Source organism: Macaca fascicularis, chromosome 11 (genome assembly GCF_037993035.2).
Source record: "Macaca fascicularis isolate 582-1 chromosome 11, T2T-MFA8v1.1".
NCBI lineage: Eukaryota > Metazoa > Chordata > Mammalia > Primates > Cercopithecidae > Macaca > Macaca fascicularis.
The window spans coordinates 28,270,271-28,292,756 of record NC_088385.1 but is presented as its reverse complement, the minus strand read 5'-3'; the positions used below and the strand labels follow the sequence as shown (position 1 = coordinate 28,292,756).

The 22,486-nt window shown below is 37.2% G+C and overlaps 1 protein-coding gene and 1 long non-coding RNA gene across 6 annotated transcripts in view; one reads left to right on the top strand and one right to left on the bottom strand.

Annotated features, from left to right (window-relative positions):
* The window catches only part of LMNTD1 (lamin tail domain containing 1), a 143,132-nt gene that overhangs the window by 69,513 nt on the left and 51,133 nt on the right, over positions 1-22,486 (top strand). For both annotated transcript variants that reach the window (XM_065523919.2, XM_074006443.1), the window contains 2 exons: positions 14,909-15,138; positions 17,872-18,052. In XM_065523919.2, coding sequence (XP_065379991.1) covers positions 14,967-15,138; positions 17,872-18,052 — 353 coding nt within the window. In that variant the 5' untranslated portion in view covers positions 14,909-14,966. Of the gene's footprint in view, positions 1-14,908; positions 15,139-17,871; positions 18,053-22,486 lie in introns of those variants that run through there.
* LOC141408040 (uncharacterized) lies at positions 235-7,892 on the bottom strand. 4 transcript variants are annotated; one of them, XR_012420087.1, is made up of 3 exons: positions 7,825-7,892; positions 3,479-3,817; positions 235-2,259 (listed from the first exon to the last, which is right to left on the bottom strand). It is a non-coding gene; the product is annotated as an uncharacterized lncRNA (long non-coding RNA). The 4 variants fall into 4 exon arrangements; XR_012420084.1 differs by lacking the exon at positions 3,479-3,817; XR_012420085.1 differs by lacking the exon at positions 235-2,259 and having other exon boundaries at positions 2,950-3,817.

The window sequence follows — 22,486 nt, the reverse complement described above, 5'->3', positions numbered from 1 at the left end:
AAAAGTGTATAGGTGAAATAAAAAATGTATTGGTTTATATTTTTTTAAAAAACTACTATAGAGACTATAGTGTTCTGCAAATAAGAGCAAATGTTATGAATCTCCGTCTCTTGAACAAGTCTGAGGTGTCCTGACTTGACTTGGAAAAATAAGTGCTACATTCCTCTAAAGAGTATTGTTGGGGTCCGTGCCGGGGGTGGTGGAGAATGAAAGAACACACAAAAGACAAAGACACACAGAGAACATGGCAGCCGCGCTCAGAGCCTCCGCCTCACTTTATTTATACTCCATAAACCCCACGTCAGCAGAAAGAATGCAATGCAAAACAAACTTTCTTTTCCCACATGTAACCTTCTACTCAGTTCCTTGTTTCTATGCTCTTCCTTATCTGCCCGCCTTCTTGGCACCTACGGGAGTTCATTAAAAGTTCAATTGGAGATACTGTCCTTGAGCCCTATCTATTCTCAGCATACTGTTTTCAAAGGCCCCTGCATTTCCCCCTTTTTGTTTTTGTTTTGCCTCAATCCTAAAAAGGTAGCCCATATTTGTTCCTGTGTTTTCTTTTGTTTTTGGAGGCGACGGAGGGAGCATCGAATCACCAAAAGAAGTAGACCCAATCCAAGTGCCCAAAGCAATATACTTCCAGAGATTGTAGAAATCCATGTTTTCATCTGGGTCCATGGGTTAAAGGCAGCAAGGTGCTGACCCAGCTCTGCAGGGTTACGGTTCCAGACAACACATGTAATTGTTGTCGAAATGCTTTGGAAATGTTCTGAATGAGCTCTTGGATGTCCAAACTAATATTTTTATGTCCTCCTAATAATTTTCGGATTACAGTCCAATTTTGAGAGATGTTAAAAGGTACAGGCGTTACACAAAATTGAGTGGAGTTCCAATCACATTGTAATGTCATCCGAGTACTGAGTACAGTGAGCTGATCTCCAAGCCATGTCAATGCTTGCTCCATGTTGTCCAATCTTTCAGGAAGTTGAGAGTCAATGTTTCGTTGTTGAAGCCATAACTGGTGAGATTGTTCGTGCCATTGCTGCATAAATTCAGCATTTTGTATGCTTTGATGAAGAGCGAGTCCTGCTATGGTCGCAGTGGAGGCGATGGCAACAAGACTCATCACCGAGGCAATTATAAGTCCAAGGGCATGGCGGGTTCGCTGAAGAGAAGTCCAAATATAAGTTTCAAGAGGTGATGCCCCCCATGGTCGCATAAGGTTAACAGGTAGCCAAATTTCCTTATGAGCCCTGAGTATATAAATATCCCCAGTAAAGTTGTGCCACCAGGAATGATTGAGGCAAGACAAAAATGTACACGTATCTGTACAATTAACAATCCCTGTATCATTATCCCATGTCAAATTCCCTGCTAATAATAGGTAGGGCTTACAGACACAAGCAATAATATATCAGGAGGTATTTCGATATAACTGAATATGAAAGGAGTTAGTTGGGTTAGAAAGATTAAGGGACATATTCCTCACAAAAGTGCTAATGGCATCGCCTGCAGCTAACAACTTCCAAAGATGACTCTGTACTTCAGGCCTCCTTCACGCCATACCAAGGTTTCATTACTGTTAGCGGCAATACTTTTATTTACCCAGTGTCATTTCAAAGGTATGTGACTAAATTTTATTTGAAAATCACTGTGCACACTCCAATCAGTTATTTACATTCCATTGTATTCTAATAAAATCCGGGGTTTAGTTCCCTGACATTGTTGCCACTCCAGCACCTCAATATTAGGAGAAACCTCTGGAATAGGACAAAAACGTAAAGAACTAGGAATAGTTTCATTACTATATACAGTATGATTATACTGAAAGCTTCTAGTTACAATAATAACAGTATTAGCAGCCACATGACTATGATTATAGTGAACAGCCCAGGCTTCATGCGATTTTCGGAGACAATGAGAACTATTTCCCATACATATTGGAAGTCCTTCCACTCCAAATTGATATGTGTTGTTTATAATTCCCGTTTCCCGTTCTATATTGTCCTTGTCTATATAGGGGGACGGCATCCAAGTAGTGTCATTGGTGAAAACCTTAATTTCCACCTCCCCTCAGGCGACTCCCTGATACAAGGGCGGAAAGGGAATATAAGTCCAATATTCATACAAAGCCTCACTAAGAGAAATAAGTCCCCCGCCGAGGCACATCTAACAAAGGAAGAAATGCATGCTGAATCCAGTTTTCTTTTCAACAGGGTTTCAATCGTCTTGTAGGAAACCACTCAGGTCCGCTCCCTGTAAGGACAAGAGCATAGCCCCGTCCCTATTTTAGAACTTGCCCTTGAACATACTTACCTTCTTCATTAGGATACCAAACCTTTAAATTGTCAGCGGGGACTATCACCAAGGGAGGTGAGGAAAGATGGGTTATGACAGTGGAGTCTTGCAATTGTCTCCATTGATTAAAAAAAATTAAGGTAAAAAGAACCTTCAAAATCTGGTTTCTGGGGGGCTCATTTCCCCCTTTTTGTTTTGTTTTAATAATTGAGTTTTTAAAGTTAAATTTGCGCGCTCAATGATGGCTTGACCTTGACTGTTGCCCGGGATACCGATGAAATGTTGAATATTGTATTGCTGTAAGAAAACTTGTAATTTACGAGAGACATAGGCAGGGGCATTATTAGTTTTAAGTATAAGAGGAATGCCCATGATGGCGAAACAAGCTAAGAGATGTGTAATAACAGAATCAGCTTTCTCAGATGGCAACGGAGTGGCCCATTGAAAATGAGAAAAGGTATCAATGGTATGATGAACATACTTTAATTGTCTAAAAGAAGGGACATCTCATGGATTAACCCCAGGATGGAAGGATGGAATGCTCAAAGGAGCACAGGAAGGACAAGCTCGAATAAGAGAATGAGCTTGTTTATAAGTTAAATGAAACCGTCGTTGAAGGCCAGAACTATTAGTGTGATGTAGAGTATATTTTTGTTCTGCAGCATGTAGGTGGCCTATTAAAAGTGAATCAATCTGAGTATTACCATGAACTAATGGTCCAGGAAGTTGAGAATGAGAACAAAGATGAGTGATGAATAAAGGAGCTCGACGTTGGCTCAAAGTAGAAGATAACAAGGAAAAGAGTTTTTGAAGAGAAGAAGTAGCACAAAGAGGTAAAGTGGCCTGAGAAATATAAGAAGTAACATAAACAGCGTATTGAGAATCACTAACAATGTTACAACCAGTAGTAGGGAAATCAAGTAAGATCATCAGAACAGCAAACAATTCTCCCTGTTGCACCGAGGGATAAGGATAAACTGTAACTCGAGATTGATGAACACTCCAATATCCAGCCTTATCATTGCTACTAGCATCAGTAAAAAAGGTAGGACCTTGAACAGGAAATACAGAAATTGGTGAGAAAGGCAACACAGAATGTTGCCTAAAAAATGAAAAGATCGGAGACTTAGGATATTGGGTAGAAAATTGTCCAACAAAAGAAGCGCAAGCAACTTACCAAGAATCAGAAGTTGCAAGAAGATAAGTGATCTGACTATGAGTGAATTGAGAGATAATTAAGGAAGGATCTCCTCCCCAAAGTTGTCGACAGTGATGCCATCCTTTGATGATCAGTTCAGCTAAACGATCGATATAAGTAGCCAAGCATTTAGATATTTTATTGGACAAAAAGATCCATTTTAGTGGTCGATTAGTTTGATGAATCATTCCTGTGGGAGAAGGTAAAGTATGAAATAAACAAAAGGAAGGGCCTTTTGAAGTTGCTCTTCAACAAGCTGGAGTTCCTGTAAAGCCAAAGGAGTTAAATGGCGTGAGTTGTCCAAGTGACTGTCTCCTTCTAGAATAGAAAAAAGATGTTATAACTGATATGTTGGTATTCTTAAAACAGGACGCATCCAATTAATGTCTCCTGGAAGCTTTTGAAAATCATGTAATGTTTTTAAATGATCACGTCGAATTTGAATTTTTTGGGGTCGAATATTTTGTGCCCCCAAGGTATAACCTAAATATTGAATAGGAAAATCCAGTTAAATTTTTTCTGTGGCAATATTAAGTGAGTAGAAAGAAAGCTGAGTTTGTAATGATACAAAAGCATCTTGCTGCTTTTCTCTGGTGGGTGCAGCAAGAAGAATGTCATCCATATAATGATATAAAAGAACAGAAGGATGACGCTTTCGAACAGGATCCAAGGCCCTATGGACAAATTCTTGACACAAGGTAGGGCTATTTAACATACCTTGAGGTAAAACTTTCCATTGATATCGAGAAAGTGGCTAAAAATTATTAAAACAGGGACAGAGAAGATCCATACAATGATAAATTAACACAGTTGGAAACTGATTGTTTACAGGATTTAAAGTCCTATGTACAAATTTTTGACATATAGTAGGGCTATTAAGTATACCCTGGGGAAGAAGCTTCTGCTGATATTTTTGAATAGGTTGTCCATTATTATATTTAGGAATAATAAAGGCAAACTTTTTACAATCTTGAGGTTGTAATGGAATAGAGAAAAAACAATTTTTGAGATCTATGACCATTAATTTTTAACTTTGTGGGATAAGGGCAGGATTAGGAAGACCAGGCTGTAAACTTTCCCTCGTTGAATGTAAAGATTTATAGTTTTAAGACAAGACAGAGACGGGAATTCCATGCAGAAGTACGTGGCTTTAGATTTCTCTCGGCCATTTGTTTTTTGACTTACTCTTTTAAAGTCCTAAGTATTTCTTTAGATAATGGCCACTGTTTCACCTAAAGAGGAGTGGTCGTTTTACACTTTAATTATAAAACTTGAGGCTGGTGAACAGTGGCTATGAGTTTAAAGGATTGTAGTCCATTTTGAACATCATATTTTTGGCAGCTGAGGAAATATGAAGAATGTTTAAAAAAGCACCAAATTGTTATGAAAGATTTTGTCCCCAAAGATTAATATTGATAGGAATAATATATAAAAAAAACTTGACCTTGTTGACCTTTAGGACTGACACAGGTTAAAGGTTCTACGTCTTGATAAACCACAGAAGCAGCACCCAAGCCAGTGAGTATGACTGAAACTTGTCTTTTTTCCCATTGTATAGGCCACTAATTTAAACAAACAATAGACATATTCACCCCCATATCAATTAACCCTTTAAAAACTATTCCATTAATATGCAATGAACATAAGGGCTTTTGATTAGAAACTAAAGTTTCCCAAAAAACAGTTTTTTCTGTGCTACCAAACCCTCCCTATTGAGAATACGTTCCCCTGCCTCTAGGCGTATAAATTTTGAAACTTGTACCATAATAAGAATTTTATTAGTAACATCAAGATCAATGATTTCTGGAATCATCATTAACTTCCGTATAGCACTGTTGTTTTGACCTAACAAAAGTCCTACATGTCCTTTTGGCAAAGGGTCACACACTCTAATAGCTAATTTATATACTCCTCTATTAGGAGACAAGGTATAAGGTTGAGTAATAACTAAGTCAGCAGCGGCGCTCTACTTAGTTGCCGCATAAAGCTGAGAAACTGGGGTAAGGTGTGGGATCCTTAAGGAGGACTTGAATTTATTCATTGATGTTGTAGGTCATTGCTCACTGGGTATTGTAGTAGACTTGTATTGTAATTGTTGGGGCCCCAAGCCTGTGGGCCCCGGCTCCTGTTTCCCAGGAGAGGAGACAGTAAATTTCCACTTTTATCAGTTTTGGAATGACATTTATTTGTCCAATGTTGACCTTTACCACAACATTTGTACACCTCTGAAGGCAGCTTTCTGCCTTGAGGGATAAAAGTGTTCAATTTTTATGACATTCTTTTTTTTTTTTTTTTTTTGAAATGTCTAGGTTTACCACACTGCAAACAAACACCTTGTTTGTTATTTCCTTTTAAGGCTTTAGACAAAGCTCCAGCAAATAATTGAGCATTATAAATAGCCCCTCCAACACTAACACAAGTTTTAATATATTTATCTAAATTGGCCCCATTGGCCTTTAATGATTTTAACAATTTTTAACAGTCAGCATAAGCATTTTTAAAAGACAATGTTTGTAACAAAATTTTTGAAGCAAGGCCTGCACCCACAATTTTGAAGACAGCATCCTGAAGACGGGCTACGAAATCTGGATATGGTTCATTTGTGCCCTGTAAAATCTTCACAGAGGAAAGGGAAGATTTTCCTGTTATCTCTACCTTATTTCAGGCCCTTAAAAACAAAGTCTTGATTTGAGTAAAGGCAACATCATCTAGACCAGCCTGAGCATTAAGAGTAGCATACTGGCCCGTGCCTGTGAGTTATTCCTCAGTGGATCCGGGGGATCACACATAACATTTTTCCTAGCCTGTACATGTGCCTTGTTCATTTACCAGCTGTGCAATTGTAACCACTGAGAACGATCAAGAAAAGCCTTCCCTCAAAGTCTTCCAGTCTATAGGAATTATCAAATTTTCTGATGAAAAAACATCAAGAAGACCAAGGATAAAAGGAGATTGAGATCCATAGTTAGAAATGGCAGCTTTCATTTCTTTTAAAAATTTAATTTGTAAGGCATTAAATTGGACATTATTGCCACCATTTGAAAACTGAGCATTAGGAGCAAAAGAAGCACAAATAATTGGAAACAGATCCAGCTCCTTAAAATTTTTTTTTTAATTAAAAGTGTATATAATATATAATAATACTCATATCCCCAAATATAAAGAATCCCAACATATTAATAGGAAAAGGTAAATAACCCAACCAAAAGTAGCAGAACAAAGAAATGACAATATACCTATATGTCTAACATCATTACTCACTAGGAAATATGTATATTAATACCAAATTGAGAATCATTACATACACAATACAATGGTTAAAATTTAAAAACACAGAAAATATCAAGAGGTAGTTAATGTGTTAAGCAACTCGAATACTCAACTTCTGTTTGGAGTGTAAATTGGTGGAACCTATGCACCCCTATAACATAACAATTTCCTAGCTGGGGTCATTAATACTATATTAATATTAATAGTTAATATTAATGTGCTTATTTATTGACTATTGAAATACTCATAATATTTTAACAAACAATAAGATATACATATACACTGGTTTTGACATATTAAACAGGTGTTTACTATAAATTTATAGTATGTCTGATGTGAACAGGGCTTCAACTTTGCCAAACAAAGGTAAAGATAAGGAAGCCGGGGGGGTTGGAGGCTCTGGAAAATCCTCTTTTAACAGGGCAGAAGGAAAAGAAACAGGGAAAGCTCACAAAAGTGAATTAGAAGAATATATCTGTAATATTTGTTGAAGCATTTCCATAATACTCTGCATGTCAGAATTTCCCTTAGAAGAAGGAAGAGCTGGCTTTTTCTCTTCTCCCCCTTTTGCTACACCCCCATCTTCTGTTATCCTGGCACAAATGGGCTCCATTTCAGATTTATTTTTTTTCCAAATCCTCAGATACCTTTCCTCCTGTGGCTATATTACCACACTCTGAATCAGTCTCAAGTAACTCTAATGTCTGAGTGATAGAGTTACACAAGGTCCACAATCTTAGAGGCATAATATCCCCTAACTGGAGAGCTCTAAGCAGAGCTTTTACTACCTGTAACCATTCTCTCCGATTCAGCTGCACTTTAGTCTGATACTGAAACCAGTAACAATGTTGTTCAACATGGGCAAACAATCACTTCAAAGTCTTTTTCTTTCACTTCTACTCCTATAGACGGCAATAGTCCTTGAAACAGCCGTAAATATTCTGAGGCCAGAGAGATGGAATTCCCCATAATGAAAGCTTAAGAAGGTTCCCCTTAACAATATTTGGGCCTTACCCGCCCCTAGGGGGTTCCCCTTCTTGTTCTCCCCTACTCACCCGTGCTGACCCTGCTCGCTGCGCCACTTGTTGGGGTCCGTGCCGGGGGTGGTGGAGAATGAAAGAACACACAAAAGACAAAGACACACAGAGAACATGGCGGCCGCGCTCAGAGCCTCCGCCTCACTTTATTTATACTTCATAAACCCCACGTCAGCAGAAAGATGCAATGCAAAACAAACTTTCTTTTCCCACATGTAACCTTCTACTCAGTTCCTTGTTTCTAAGCTCTTCCTTATCTGCCCGCCTTCTTGGCGCCTACGGGAGTTCATTAAAAGTTCAATTGGAGATACTGTCCTTGAGCCCTATCTATTCTCAGCATACTGTTTTCAAAGGCCCCTGCAAGTATGAATAGAAAAGATTTACGGACAAAGGCTACCCCTAAAATACTAGTAATATGTCAAGTTATTAGACAGTTGTTTTGAACTATTGCTAAAATTAGTATGTCTGAGGATTCAAACCAGTGTTTGAGACTCAGCCTAGAAATGCAGATCTAAGACCTTAGTATTGTTTTTCAACAGGGTTTTGTGATTGGGAAGCCCCATTAAGATTACTTTGAATAAACTGTCTGAAACTTGAAACTTCCAGTACATGTCCTCTAGCCTCTCTTTAAATACCCCTAGTAGGACCTTAATGTGACTCTAACTTCAAGGTAAAATAATAGCATCTGTGTCTGAGGCTATTATCACACGTGGATCTGTGTAAAAGAAATGAATTGACTGAGTACCTTTTTGGACTAGCAAAGGGCTTTATAATAGGAATTTATACTATTTTTATGTGGGTGTAAATATGAAATTGAATTCCTACAATTGCATCCCAAACTCTTTTAATCTTAGATAATGGAACATGACATAGTGTTTAAAACTGTAATTCTGAACTGATGATTACTCAACTACATATTACCCATGGCCTGAGAAGGGAAGAAAATTATCTTTATATATGCTGCCTTCATTCACGCAAGACATTTTATTTGTATTACCAATTTAATAAAATCTCTTGCTGTGCAAATCTTCTTCACATGTGGAGGCAGAGAACTAAAACATATAAAGCCAGTTCTTTGTGTTCTTCAACTCTTTAAAAATTGTGTATATGTAATATTTTGTCTGTTTTTTAAATTTAAGAATATGGGATTTTGCCACTTTTAATTTTTTCTTAAAGTAGAAATCTCACAACATGAAACAAAGATACAACATACCAGAATCTCTGGGACACATTTAAAGCAGTGTGTAGAGGGAACTTTATAGCACTAAATGCCCACAAGAGAAAGCAGGAAAGATCTAATATTGACACCCTAACATCACAATTAAAAGAACTAGAGAAGCAAGAGCAAACACATTCAAAAGCTAGCAGAAGGCAAGAAATAAGTAAGATCAGAGCAGAACTGAAGGAGATAGAGACACAAAAAAATCCTTCAAAAATCAATGAATCCAGGAGCTGGTTTTTGGAAAAGATCAACAAAATTGATAGACCACTAGAAAGATTGATAAAGAAGAAAAGAGACAAGAATCAAATAGACGCAATAAAAATGATAAAGGGGATATCACCATCGACCCCACAGAAATACAAACTACCATCACAGAATGCTATAAACACCTCTATGCAAATAAACTAGAAAACCTAAAATAAGTAGATAAATTCCTGGAACCTAGAAGAAATGGATAAATTATTGGACACATACACTCTCCCAAGACTAAACCAGGAAGAAGTTGAATCCCTGAATAGACCAATAACAGGCTCTGAAATTGAGGCAATAATTAATAGCCTGCCAACCAAAAAAAGTCCAGGACCAGACGGATTCACAGTCAAATTCTACCAGAGGTACAAGGAGGAGCTGGTACCATTCCTTCTGAAACTATTCTAATCAATAGAAAAAGAGGGAATCCTCCCTAACTCATTTCATGAGGCCAACATCATCCTGGTACCAAAGCCTGGCAGAGACACACAAAAAAGACATTTTTAGGCCAATATCCCTGATGAACATCGATGCCAAAATCCTCAATAAAATACTGGCAAACCGAATCCAGCAGCACATCAAAAAGCTCATCCACCATGATCAAGTGGGCTTCATCCCTGGGATGCAAGGCTGGTTCAACATATACAAATCAATAAACGTAATCCAGCATATAACAGAACCAAAGACTAAAACCACGTGATTATCTCAATAGATGCAGAAAAGGCCTTTGACAAAATTCAACAGCCCTTCATGCTAAAAACTCTCAATAAATGCGGTATTGATGGAACGTATCTCAAAATAAGAGCTGTTTATGGCAAACCCGCAACCAATATCATACTAAATGGGCAAAAACTGGAAGCATTCCCCTTGAAAACTGGCACAAGACAGGGATGCCTTCTCTCACCACTCCTATTCAACACAGTGTTGGAAGTTCTGGCCAGGGCAATCAGGCTAGAGAAAGAAATAAAGGGTATTCAATTAGGAAAAGAGGAAGTGAAATTGTCACTGTTTGCAGATGACATGATTGTATATTTAGAAAACCCCATCATCTCAGCCCAAAATCTCCTTAAGCTGATAAGCACCTTCAGCAAAGTCTCTGGATACAAAATCAATGTGCAAACATCGCAAGCATTCTTATTCACCGATAATAGACAAACAAAGAGCCAAATCATCGGTGAACTCCCATTCACAATTGCTTCAAAGAGAACAAAATACCTAAGAATCCAACTTATAAGGGATGTGAAGGACCTCTTCAAGGAGAACTACAAACCACTGCTCAACGAAATAAAAGAGGACACAAACAAATGGAAGAACATTCCATGCTCATGCATAGGAAGAATCAATATCGTGAAAATGACCATACTGCCCAAGGTAATTTATAGATTCAATGCCATCCCCATCAAGCTAACAATGACTTTCTTCACAGAATTGGAAAAAACTGCTTTAAAGTTCATATGGAACCAAAAAAGAACCCTCATTGCCAAGATAATCCTAAGCCGAAAGAACAAAGCTGGAGGCATCATGCTACCTGACTTTACGCTACAAGGCTACAGTAACAAAAACAGCATGGTACTGGTACCAAAACAGAGATATAGACCAATGGAACAGAACAGAACTCTCAGAAATAATACCACACATCTACAACCATCTGATCTTTGACAAACCTAACAAAAACAAGAAACGGGGAAAGGATTCCCTATTTAATAAATGGTGCTGGGAAAACTGGCTAGCCACATGTAGGAAGCTGAAAATGGATCCCTTCCTCACACCTTATACAAAAATTAATTCAAGATGCATTAAAGACTTAAATGTTAGACCTAAAACCATAAAAACCCTAGAAGGAAACCGAGGCAATATCATTCAGGACGTAGGCATGGGCAAGGACTTCATGACTAAAACACCAAAAGCAATGGCAACAAAAGCCAAAATTGACAAATGGGATCTAATTAAACTAAAGAGCTTCTGCACAGCAAAAGAAACTACCATCAGAGTGAACAGGCAACCTACCGAGTAGGAGAAAAGTTTTGCAATCTACTCATCTGACAAAGGACTAATATCCAGAATCTACAAAGAATTTAAACAAATTTACAAGAAAAAATCAAACAACCCTATCAAAAAGTGGGCAAAGGATATAAACAGACACTTCTCAAAAGAAGACATTTATGCAGCCAACAGACACATGAAAAAATGCTCATCGTCACCTGGCATCACAGAAATGCAAATCAAAACCACAATGAGATACCATCTCACACCAGTTAGAATGACGATCATTAAAAAGTCAGGAAACAGATGCTGGAGAGGATGTGGAGAAATAGGAACACTTTTACACGATTGATGGCAGTGTAAAGTAGTTCAACCACTATGGAAGACAGTGTGGCAATTCCTCAAGGATCTAGAACTAGAAATACCATTTGACCCAGTGATCCCATTACTGGGTATACACCCAAAGGATTATAAATCCTGCTACTATAAAGACACATGAAAATGTATGTTTCTTGTGGCAGTATTCATAACAGCAAAGACTTGGAACCAATCGAAATGTCCATCAATGATAGACTGGATTAAGAAATGTGGCACATATACACCATGGAATACTATGCAGCCATAAAAAAAGATTGGTTCATGTCCTTTGTAGGGACATGGATGAAGCTGGAAACCATCATTCTCAGCAAACTATCGCAAGAACAGAAAACCAAACACCGCATGTTCTCACTCATAGGTGGGAACTGAGCAATGAGAACACTTGGACACAGTGTGGGGAACATTACACACTGGGGCCTGTTGTGGGGTGCGGGAAGGGGGAAGGGATAGCATTAGGAGATACACCTAACGTGAATGACGACTTAATGGGTGCAGCACAACAACATGGCACATGTGTACATATGTAACGAACCTGCACGTGGTGCACATGTACCCTAGAACTTAAAGTATAATAAAAAAATAATAATAGAAAGAAAAATGTCTGGTATGGGGAATGAATATTGAAGCACTCACAAATTTAAAGCCTTCAGAAGTTTTTCTCAGCTGACAGAATTTTATTTGTCCAAAAGATGCTGGAAAATACGAGCAGGCTCTCTGATAAAACCAATGAGGTCATAATGACTTTATGCTAATATATGCAGTTCAAGTAGAGAAAGTTTTAATAGCTAGAAAACCATCCAGACTGGTACAGGTAGGGAGACTGGGAGAGTGACAAGAAATGACAAGCCCATTTTTAATTCTTTACTAAAAGTAAGTCAAAATTTATTAATCTTCTGATGCTGTATTTACATAATTGGCCCGTAATGTTCATAAGGAATTTTGCTACATCTCTGAGATGGAAGAAATGCAGTCAAACGTTTACTGTCCTTTAACTTACCTTATGTGTTATACGTCTTGACTTTTTCTTTTCGACTTTTTAAAACAGTTACTTTATTATCTTTAAAAATCATTTTCGAATCTATGTTAGAAGATATTTTAGTATTATTTCTGAAAGCAGGCATTATTCATGGTACCTAGCCAGTTTTTAAGAAATAGTAGAATCTTATTAACTATTTTTAATAAACTCAATCATCCAGTAATCATCATTTATATATCTTATTAGTGTATATAATCATGTACTTTCATATTTGTTAATTTTATTGTCATACTATCATTATCATGAAACATTAAGTGTGAGTGTTTTACACAGAGTAGAAACTGAATTAAGTGATTTCTTCTAAATCATACTGCTGGCAAAACTAGGCGAAGAATTTAGGTGTTCTGGTTTTGATTTTACTATTTCTACCAATAGGCTTCTTTTTGCATTGAAGTTTTATGGTTTCTATTCTTGCTGCCTAGCTGTTTCCATGTGCTCGAAGTATTTGTCAAGAAAGAGAGAGAAGGAAAAAAAAAAAAGAAGAAAAGAGTTGATTAATTTCCCCAGTATGTACATACTGGCCTTGACTCTTAAAAATACAAAACAAGATATCAATAATTTTGGTGGCAAAGTCTGGTAGAAGATACAGCTCTCCTAAGAGCAAATTCCTTTATTTAATGTCTGCAAACTGCAAAGAAGGTACAGCATCAACATAGTAATTGTTCAGAAACTGGAACTTGGTTACTATGGAGACATTACCTCATAGTTCTAAGAGGCAGTGTTGGCCAGATGCAACAATTGTAGTCATAAAGGTCTCTTTGCAAAGTTACTGCCCTGTCTCTCAAGCTGCTTCCAGTGAACGCTACACACCTTCACCGTGGTTTGTCTGATATCCTTAGCCAAGATCAGGATTGGCTATGTTGGTACTTACATATCCTCATGAGAATTCTGGTTCTGGTGCTAGTTTGGTAAAGAAATTATTAAACCTGGTTGATGCTTGAAGGTAGTTGGATTAACAGGTGAGGTCACTTTGGAAAGAAAAATCTGCCTTGAACCTCAGCGATATTCATCATCTGATGTTATGATCTGCTTTCCTAGGAAAGAAAAGAGACTTCTCTTCTAGTCAAGATGAAAGATACATGAGACATTCAGGAAGCTCTGGAGGCAAATGCAGAATAAAGTCTATGAACAGGAAGATAAGATGGAGAAACAAGAACAGTGAGCCTGCATAGATGCGACAAAAGCAGAGTTAGAGCTGAGTTATAGAGGAGGAATGATGGCATGCTTGACCGCTTTTGTTTTAATACCTTATGAACCAGTTAGAATTAGAATACATCTCACAAATTTTCTAGAAATAAAGGACTGTAGCATGCAACTAGTTCCACAACTACTGTTTTATAAGGTTCTAGTCCTTGAGAAGTATAAAAATCCACCTGGACAGATCTCCACAGTATAAGACCTAGCTGAGATTCCAAAGTTCCCATTTAATATGTTAAGGCAATTTACAGAAATAGTTTCTTTCTAGAACTATTTTACAGAACTGTAAAATAATTGTACTGAAGCTTATGAACCTTGTTCAAATGATTGTGCACTAGTTAACAAATGCTTTTATAGTTATAAAAAAGGAAATCTTTGTTCATGGTAAGATTCACTTAGTACGTACTAAAAATAGTACGTGAAAATGATCTTTTTTCTCTCTCTTTTATGTCATTCCCTCCAATACACATACACACACACAAACATGTACAGTTTATTTGAAGGCAGACATTCACTAAACAATCTTAATATAGAAAAGGTAGTTAAGCAGCAACAGGAATTAAAGGAAAAGCATAAAGGAAACAATGATATATTAAACCAGAATTATAATCATGATTTTATGGTAATGGAAATGGGAAATATGATAAATGATCAAAGTGGAGGTATAAATGGCTTATAAAGTCTCAACTTAGAGTAAAAAACTACATTTAAAAGCCTGGAAGGAGATGGTAAAATGTCTTGTTGGTGGTATTGTAATGATTAGTATTATCTTTTTTCTACTTACACATTTTCAGAACCATCTACAATAGAAATTTGTTAATTTTCAAATATTTTAAAGCATATAATAAATTGATAATAAAGTGTTTTATTTAGATTGTTAGAACTAGAAATACAAGATGTTATTATGCTTGTGTTGGATGCATATTACCTTTGAAAAGCAGAATTCTGGGTAATAATGATAGCCCGTGCTTCTTTTATTAACAGCCAGTTTTACTTTCTTATTTATTTGTTTTGTTTATTATATTTTTTGTACACAGAAGAGAAGACAAACTTGGAACTCCCCCAGTATATTCTTTAGTACATTTTTCCCCAAAGATGGTGGGTTCAGTTGCCACAACACTGCCATTGTCATCTTCATTATCCAGTGGAATGCCTCTTGGTTACCATCTGTCTAGTCCTCAGATTAGTGGAGTAACTATATCAACAACTGGACAATTGACTTCTAAAGCTACTGCAGGTAGCTGTTCCCGAATGGAAAACAGTTTGGGTAAGCAAAATATGAACCCCATATTTTTAGAGTACTTTTAAAGCACATATTTCAATACATTGCATATATGAATCTCAGCCAGAATGATGTTTTATTATTAGTCCCCCAAAATGCTAACTTCTTAGCATCTTATGAAAAGTAACTTAACTATGGTCATCACTGATCCTAGAACTGGGGTGTTAAATTCAGGCCACATACATGCATGTGCCAAATATATCATCCTTATAATTAAGATATCTTGAGTTATCATGATGGTTCATGAGTTGACTGCTAACATACATTAGAATTGCTAGAGATTAAAAATTCCAATGTATAGCATTAACTGCCCTTTCTCTGAACACTGTCAGAAGGATTAAGCCATATCTTGTGTACTTTGTGCCTTTAGGAGATGTATGGCTTAAGTAAGGAATAGACAGATAGATGAGACAAAGCTGTAACATAAAGTAGGTATAAAATAATGGAGAGAAAGTGGTAAAACAATAAGGAGAACTTGAAGGAGAGGAAAATGAAAACAGTACTATGATCAGAAAAAGTAAAGTTTTGACTGTTATCAACAATGTGCTCAGCAATATCCATGCTCTAGGGTGTTTGTTTCTCACCATGATTAGGGAACTTTGAGGGTATGTTTTTGTGGTTTACTGAAAACACTATCATCCTTTAAAACACAGGACCTACTGTTTTTCTACAATGTTAGGCATCAGGTAGAGTACTTAACATCTCAGCATCTCATTTTCCACCACTGCAAAACGGAGATTAAAATAGAAATGTCACAGGGCTATCCTAAGGATTAAATTTTATGAAAATTACCTAGCACATAATAAATACTCAATAAACATTAGTTGTTCATCTGAACATACCTGCAATCACCTTCTTTTAAAATAGACCAGATTTGGAGTTTGTGTTTCAATTGCCAATCAACTAACAAGTTTCAAAACTGGTAGCACAAATAGTCCAGTGACTATCTGATGCCTCCATTATCCTCTACCATTCTGTACTCATTTACAGTCTGGCTGCCCCTCATCTATATTTCATTTTGTTTCTGATATTTTAAAAAAATCTTTGATGTGGTTTATATAGGGTTTTTTTCTCCTGCCATTATGGTCATATTCCCTATGTTTCATTTTTTGTATGACAAGTATAAAATTTCCCAAGAAACCTCCTAAGTTTACACTGACCTTTAGGATGACCAAAACCCACATACTGAAAATGTAAATACAAATTTTAGATCTGGGAAGAAAAGATTTTCTGTCATTCATCATTATATCATCATGGCATATGTTCTATATTTGGGTTAAACCTTGGCTCTTTGCAATGGGGCAAAAAAATGAAATACAGTGGCTTCCCCTTACAGTATGGGAGCTGAATTGGGATGTAGTCTTCTCCTTCCATTACTGTAGATTCCACTTCTCTAGATAGATGTCTAGGTTCACTGAGATTTGTTGCACTTGGTTCATTGCCATCTTTTGTTCTAGACAAAATAACAACTGGGACCAAAGTTAATGTGTCTTCTTTTCTCTTGAAATAGCAAGGCCTTTATTTCTCGAGATGACCTGTTAAGAAAGATGCTGTATATTATCCTTTCCCAAAGGAATTTAAGGATTAAGGAAGTACCCAACTGAGAATGAATTAATGTAATTCCAAATGTTTCTTTTTTTCTCAACAAAATACTTTGAGGAATCTTCTTTAAGAACGATGATTTCATTCCTTTATATCTTTCACCTTGTTTTGGTTTTGCTAAAGATGTAACATTCAAACTCTAGATTGTCTTAATCCTTTGAGGATTTTGGACCGAGAGTCACATTAACCAAAACTCTGTACTGTAATAATAGCTATCATTTATTAGCAGATAAATATTAAATATTATGCTAGACACCTACATGATCTCCAGCTCTCTTATCTCCTTACACAATGGAGTGATATCTTTATTTTATGTTCAGGAAAATGGAAACATGGAAAATTTACATCACTTGGCTTAGTAAATGGCAGAACTAAAATATAATTACAAGTCTGTCTAAATGCAAGACTCATTGTTCTTTCCACTTCATCACGATGCATATTTGTAGTGTAACTCTCTTTGCGGATGTATTATTAGATTTGTCCAGAATGGCTCTTTATGTTTAAAATTATGAAACCTATTTTGTATTTGAATCAAAGTAGTGAGGATTTAAAAGAGCAAACTTCTAATAGGACACTAGAATCTGATTAAGCATTACTTTATCTTTCTAATAAAGTATTTTAATTAAATAGAGGAAGTTTATGTCTTTACCTGACAAAAGTACTAACCATTGTAGGAAAGGATTCACATGAGGTTTTAATTTATGGGTGGCCATTTGGAAATTTTAGCATACATGAAGTAGAATAAGGCTATATTTATATGTAACATATCTAAATTTGACAGAATCAAATGTTTTTCCTATTTTAAAAATTGATGATGCTTCTAGTACAACTAAATAATCAGTTAAATAGTCATTATACTAATGATATAATTTATTGTTTAAGATAACTGAAATAATCTCTAGGAATTGAAGATGTCACTATAAATATCCACTTACTGATTATTTTATGGATTTTTGTTTAAGGCTTCTAACTATTCTTATTAACTGTGATAGTGATATTAAAATGTAAAAATATAATTTTGTAGAAGCAGAGAATAAAGATAATGGCTTTGGGTCCTTTTAATGTCATTTTATTTACTTCTCTCCTGGTTACTTATTTCTTTGGTTTATTTGAAAGATGCCGGCCCCTTCTTGGTTCCAAAGAAACAGGATGAATCACCCATGATTGGGGATGGAGAAGATTATTTCCTTTCTCTGTTTGGTGATTCAAAGAAACTTATAGCACACTCAAAGCACACTCAGAAAACTTTAAAATACTTTTCTATGATTCTTGAAGAAGTTGGCCAATTTACCGCCAGGTACGTATTTTATTTGAACTACTTAATTTCTTCTGTCAGGGTAGGACCAATAAGTCAGCAGAAAATAAAGTTCTAATCTGTAGTTATATGCATTATTTTATCTAAACAATACTCAGTTCATTGAAATGTAACTGTTTCATCTTCTGAGCAATTAAAATAAATTGATAAAATGGTCTAAAGAACCAAACAAAAAATGTGAATTCTTCAAAGATGCCAGAGTAAACACTGCTAAGTAATCTTTACTAATAGGGTCAACTCAATTATTCAAGACACTTTTTTATTGTTGTCAAATTATTTAGATGGATCTAATATATATATTTTCTTCTAGTAGCTCTTGAGTTCAAGACAGAAGGAGAAAGATAAATTTTTACTTCATTGATCCATTTTTATGACTGTTAATATCTATGCAAAAAGAAATTGATCAAGAAGAAAGTTGATATTAGGACTAAAATAAAAGAGTTATGATCTATTCATTTATATTAATATAACACTGCCTTATTTATTACGTGAACAATATGAATTTGAAATGCTAGTAATAAGCATATGTTGATAGAAGTCATTAGATGGCTAAAAGAAATCAGAGTTGAGGGTCAGATATGAAGGAAATTTTCTCTCCCTTTATGCCATGTTTCCTAAAATCAATCACCCATGCCCTATTACAATTTAACAGTGGAGAATACCTAAGCATTTGCTCTACTATCTAAAAACACCTCATCAGATCCTTCATTCAGTACCTACTATGTTAAAATTATGGGCAGTTTAGGACAAAATAAAATGTTTAAAGCTTCTGTTAAAATGCAATCCTATTAAAAATGGTGGTGTAGAAGCAAGCTGTTTTCAGTCCCTATCCAGCCACCCCAGAAAACAAAAACAAATATACAGTGCCAAGATTATCATTATCATCAGCAGTACCTCAGAACTCAAATATGAGGATGAGAGAATTCCTGAGGCCACAGAGAAGTGAAAAACACTCATATAATAATTAAGCTCTCCAGAGGTCAAGGACAAAGAGAAGAGCCTAAAAGCTGCAAGAGAAAAGAATATGTCTAGCAACAGACTTCTCAGTGGAAACCAGGTAGGTCAGGAGGGAATGAGACAATGTTTTTAATGTGTTAAAACCGTGCTATCCAAGAATAGTGTATCCAACCAAGCCATATTTCAAATATGAAGAGATAAAATCTTTCCCAAACAAAAGCTAAGAGAATTCACCACCACCAGGCCTAGCTTATAAGAAATGCTAACGAGAGTTCTTCAATCTGAAAGAAAAAAACACTAATGTTCAAAAAGAAAACACTTGAAAGTATAAAATCTCTGGTAAAATTAAGCACATGGAAAAACCCAGAATTGTAATTGTGGTATACAATCCACTCATTACTCTAGTGTGAATCCTAAAAGACAAATCTATCAAAAACAGTAATAGCTATAGCAATCTGCTAAAAGATAGGCAGTATAAAAATATGTAAATGGAGAAAAGTAACAGTCAAAATATAGAAGGATGGCATTCTAATCTAGAGATTTTTTGTTTCTATTCTTTCTTTCTATTCTTTCCTTCGTGCTTTAAGTGTTCATCTCTTTAACTTGTCGTAGCTGTAAGATGTTTTTTGTAAACCTCGTGTAACCACAATGCAAAAACCTATAATAGATTCACAAAAAATAAAAAGCAATGAATTAAAATATACTACCAAAGAAAATTACTTAACCACAAAAGAATATAGTAATAAAGGACAAAAGGAAGAGACGAGTTATAAAACAACCCCAAAACAAGAAATAAGTTCTTCTTATCAATAATAATACTGAATGTAAATGGACTCGATTCTCAAATTAAAAGGCATAGAGTGGCTTAGGGATAAGGAAACAAAATCCAGCTGTATGCTGCCTACAAGAAGCCCACTTCACCTACAAAGCACACAGACTGAAAGTGAAGGGATGGAAAAACATATTCCATTCAACTGGAAACAAAAAAAAAAGAGTAGGCGTAGCTATACTCATATCAGATAAAATAGACTACAAATCAATGACTATAAAAAGAGACAAATGGGCGGAGCAAGATGGCCGAATAGGAGCAGCTCCAGTCTCCAACTCCCAGCGCGAGCAACACAGAAGACCGGTGATTTCTGCATTTTCAACTGAGGTACTGGGTTCATCTCACTGGGGAGTGCCGGACGATCGGTGCTGGTCAGCTGCTGCAGCCCGACCAGCGAGAGCTGAAGCAGGGCGAGGCATTGCCTCACCTGGGAAGCGCAAGGGGGAAGGGAGTCCCTTTTCCTAGCCAGGGGAACTGAGACACAACACCTGGAAAATCGGGTAACTCCCACCCCAATACTGCGCTTTAAGAAACAGGCACACCAGGAGATCATATCCCACACCTGGCCGGGAGGGTCCCACACCCAGGGAGCCTCCCTCATTGCTAGCGCAGCAGTCTGTGATCTACCGGCAAGGCAGCAGCGAGGCTGGGGGAGGGGCGCCCGCCATTGCTGAGGCTTAAGTAGGTAAACAAAGCCGCTGGGAAGCTCGAACTGGGTGGAGCTCACAGCAGCTCAAGGAAACCTGCCTGTCTCTGTAGACTCCGCCTCTGGGGACAGGGCACAGTAAACTAAACAAACGAGGCAGACACCTCTGCAGACGCAAACGATTCTGTCTGACAGCTTTGAAGAGAGCAGTGGATCTCCCAACACGGAGGTTGAGATCTGAGAAGGGACAGACTCCCTGCTCAAGTGGGTCCCTGACCCCTGAGTAGCCTAACTGGGAGACATCCCCCACTAGGGGCAGTCTGACACCCCACACCTCACAGGGAGGAGTACACCCCTGAGAAGAAGCTTCCAAAGCAAGAATCAGACAGGTACACTCGCTGTTCAGAAACATTCTATCTTCTGCAGCCTCTGCTGCTGATACCCAGGCAAACAGGGTCTGGAGTGGACCTCAAGCAATCTCCAACAGACCTACAGCTGAGAGTCCTGACTGTTAGAAGGAAAACTATCAAACAGGAAGGACACCTACACCAAAACCCCATCAGTACATCACCATCATCAAAGACGAGAGGCAGATAAAACCACAAAGATGGGGAAAAAGCAGGGGAGAAAAGCTGGAAATTCAAAAAATAAGAGTGCATCTCCCCCGGCAAAGGAGCGCAGCTCATCGCCAGCAATGGATCAAAGCTGGACGGAGAATGACTTTGACGAGATGAGAGAAGAAGGCTTCAGTCCATCAAATTTCTCAGAGCTAAAGGAGGAATTACGTAGCCAGCGCAAAGAAACTAAAAATCTTGAAAAAAAAGTGGAAGAATTGATGGCTAGAGTAATTAATGCAGAGAAGGTCCTAAACGAAATGAAAGAGATGAAAACCATGACACGAGAAATACGTGACAAATGCACAAGCTTCAGTAACCGACTCGATCAACTGGAAGAAAGAGTATCAGCGATTGAGGATCAAATGAATGAAATGAAGCGACAAGAGAAACCAAAAGAAAAAAGAAGAAAAAGAAATGAACAAAGCCTGCAAGAAGTATGGGATTATGTAAAAAGACCAAATCTACGTCTGATTGGGGTGCCTGAAAGTGAGGGGGAAAATGGAACCAAGTTGGAAAACACTCTTCAGGATATCATCCAGGAGAACTTCCCCAACCTAGTAGGGCAGGCCAACATTCAAATCCAGGAAATACAGAGAACGCCACAAAGATACTCCTCGAGAAGAGCAACTCCAAGACACATAATCGCCAGATTCACCAAAGTTGAAATGAAGGAAAAAATCTTAAGGGCAGCCAGAGAAAAAGGTCGGGTTACCCACAAAGGGAAGCCCATCAGACTAACAGCAGATCTCTCAGCAGAAACTCTCCAAGCCAGAAGAGAGTGGGGGCCAATATTCAACATTCTTAAAGAAAAGAATTTTAAACCCAGAATTTCATATCCAGCCAAACTAAGTTTCATAAGTGAAGGAGAAATAAAATCCTTTACAGATAAGCAAATGCTTAGAGATTTTGTCACCACTAGGCCTGCCTTACAAGAGACCCTGAAGGAAGCACTAAACATGGAAAGGAACAACCGGTACCAGCCATTGCAAAAACATGCCAAAATGTAAAGACCATCGAGGCAAGGAAGAAACTGCATCAACTAACGAGCAAAATAACCAGTTAATATCATAATGGCAGGATCAAGTTCACACATAACAATCTTAACCTTAAATGTAAATGGACTAAATGCTCCAATTAAAAGACACAGACTGGCAAACTGGATAAAGAGTCAAGACCCATCAGTCTGCTGTATTCAGGAGACCCATCTCACACGCAGAGACATACATAGGCTCAAAATAAAGGGATGGAGGAAGATTTACCAAGCAAATGGAGAACAAAAAAAAGCAGGGGTTGCAATACTAGTCTCTGATAAAACAGACTTTAAACCATCAAAGATCAAAAGAGACAAAGAAGGCCATTACATAATG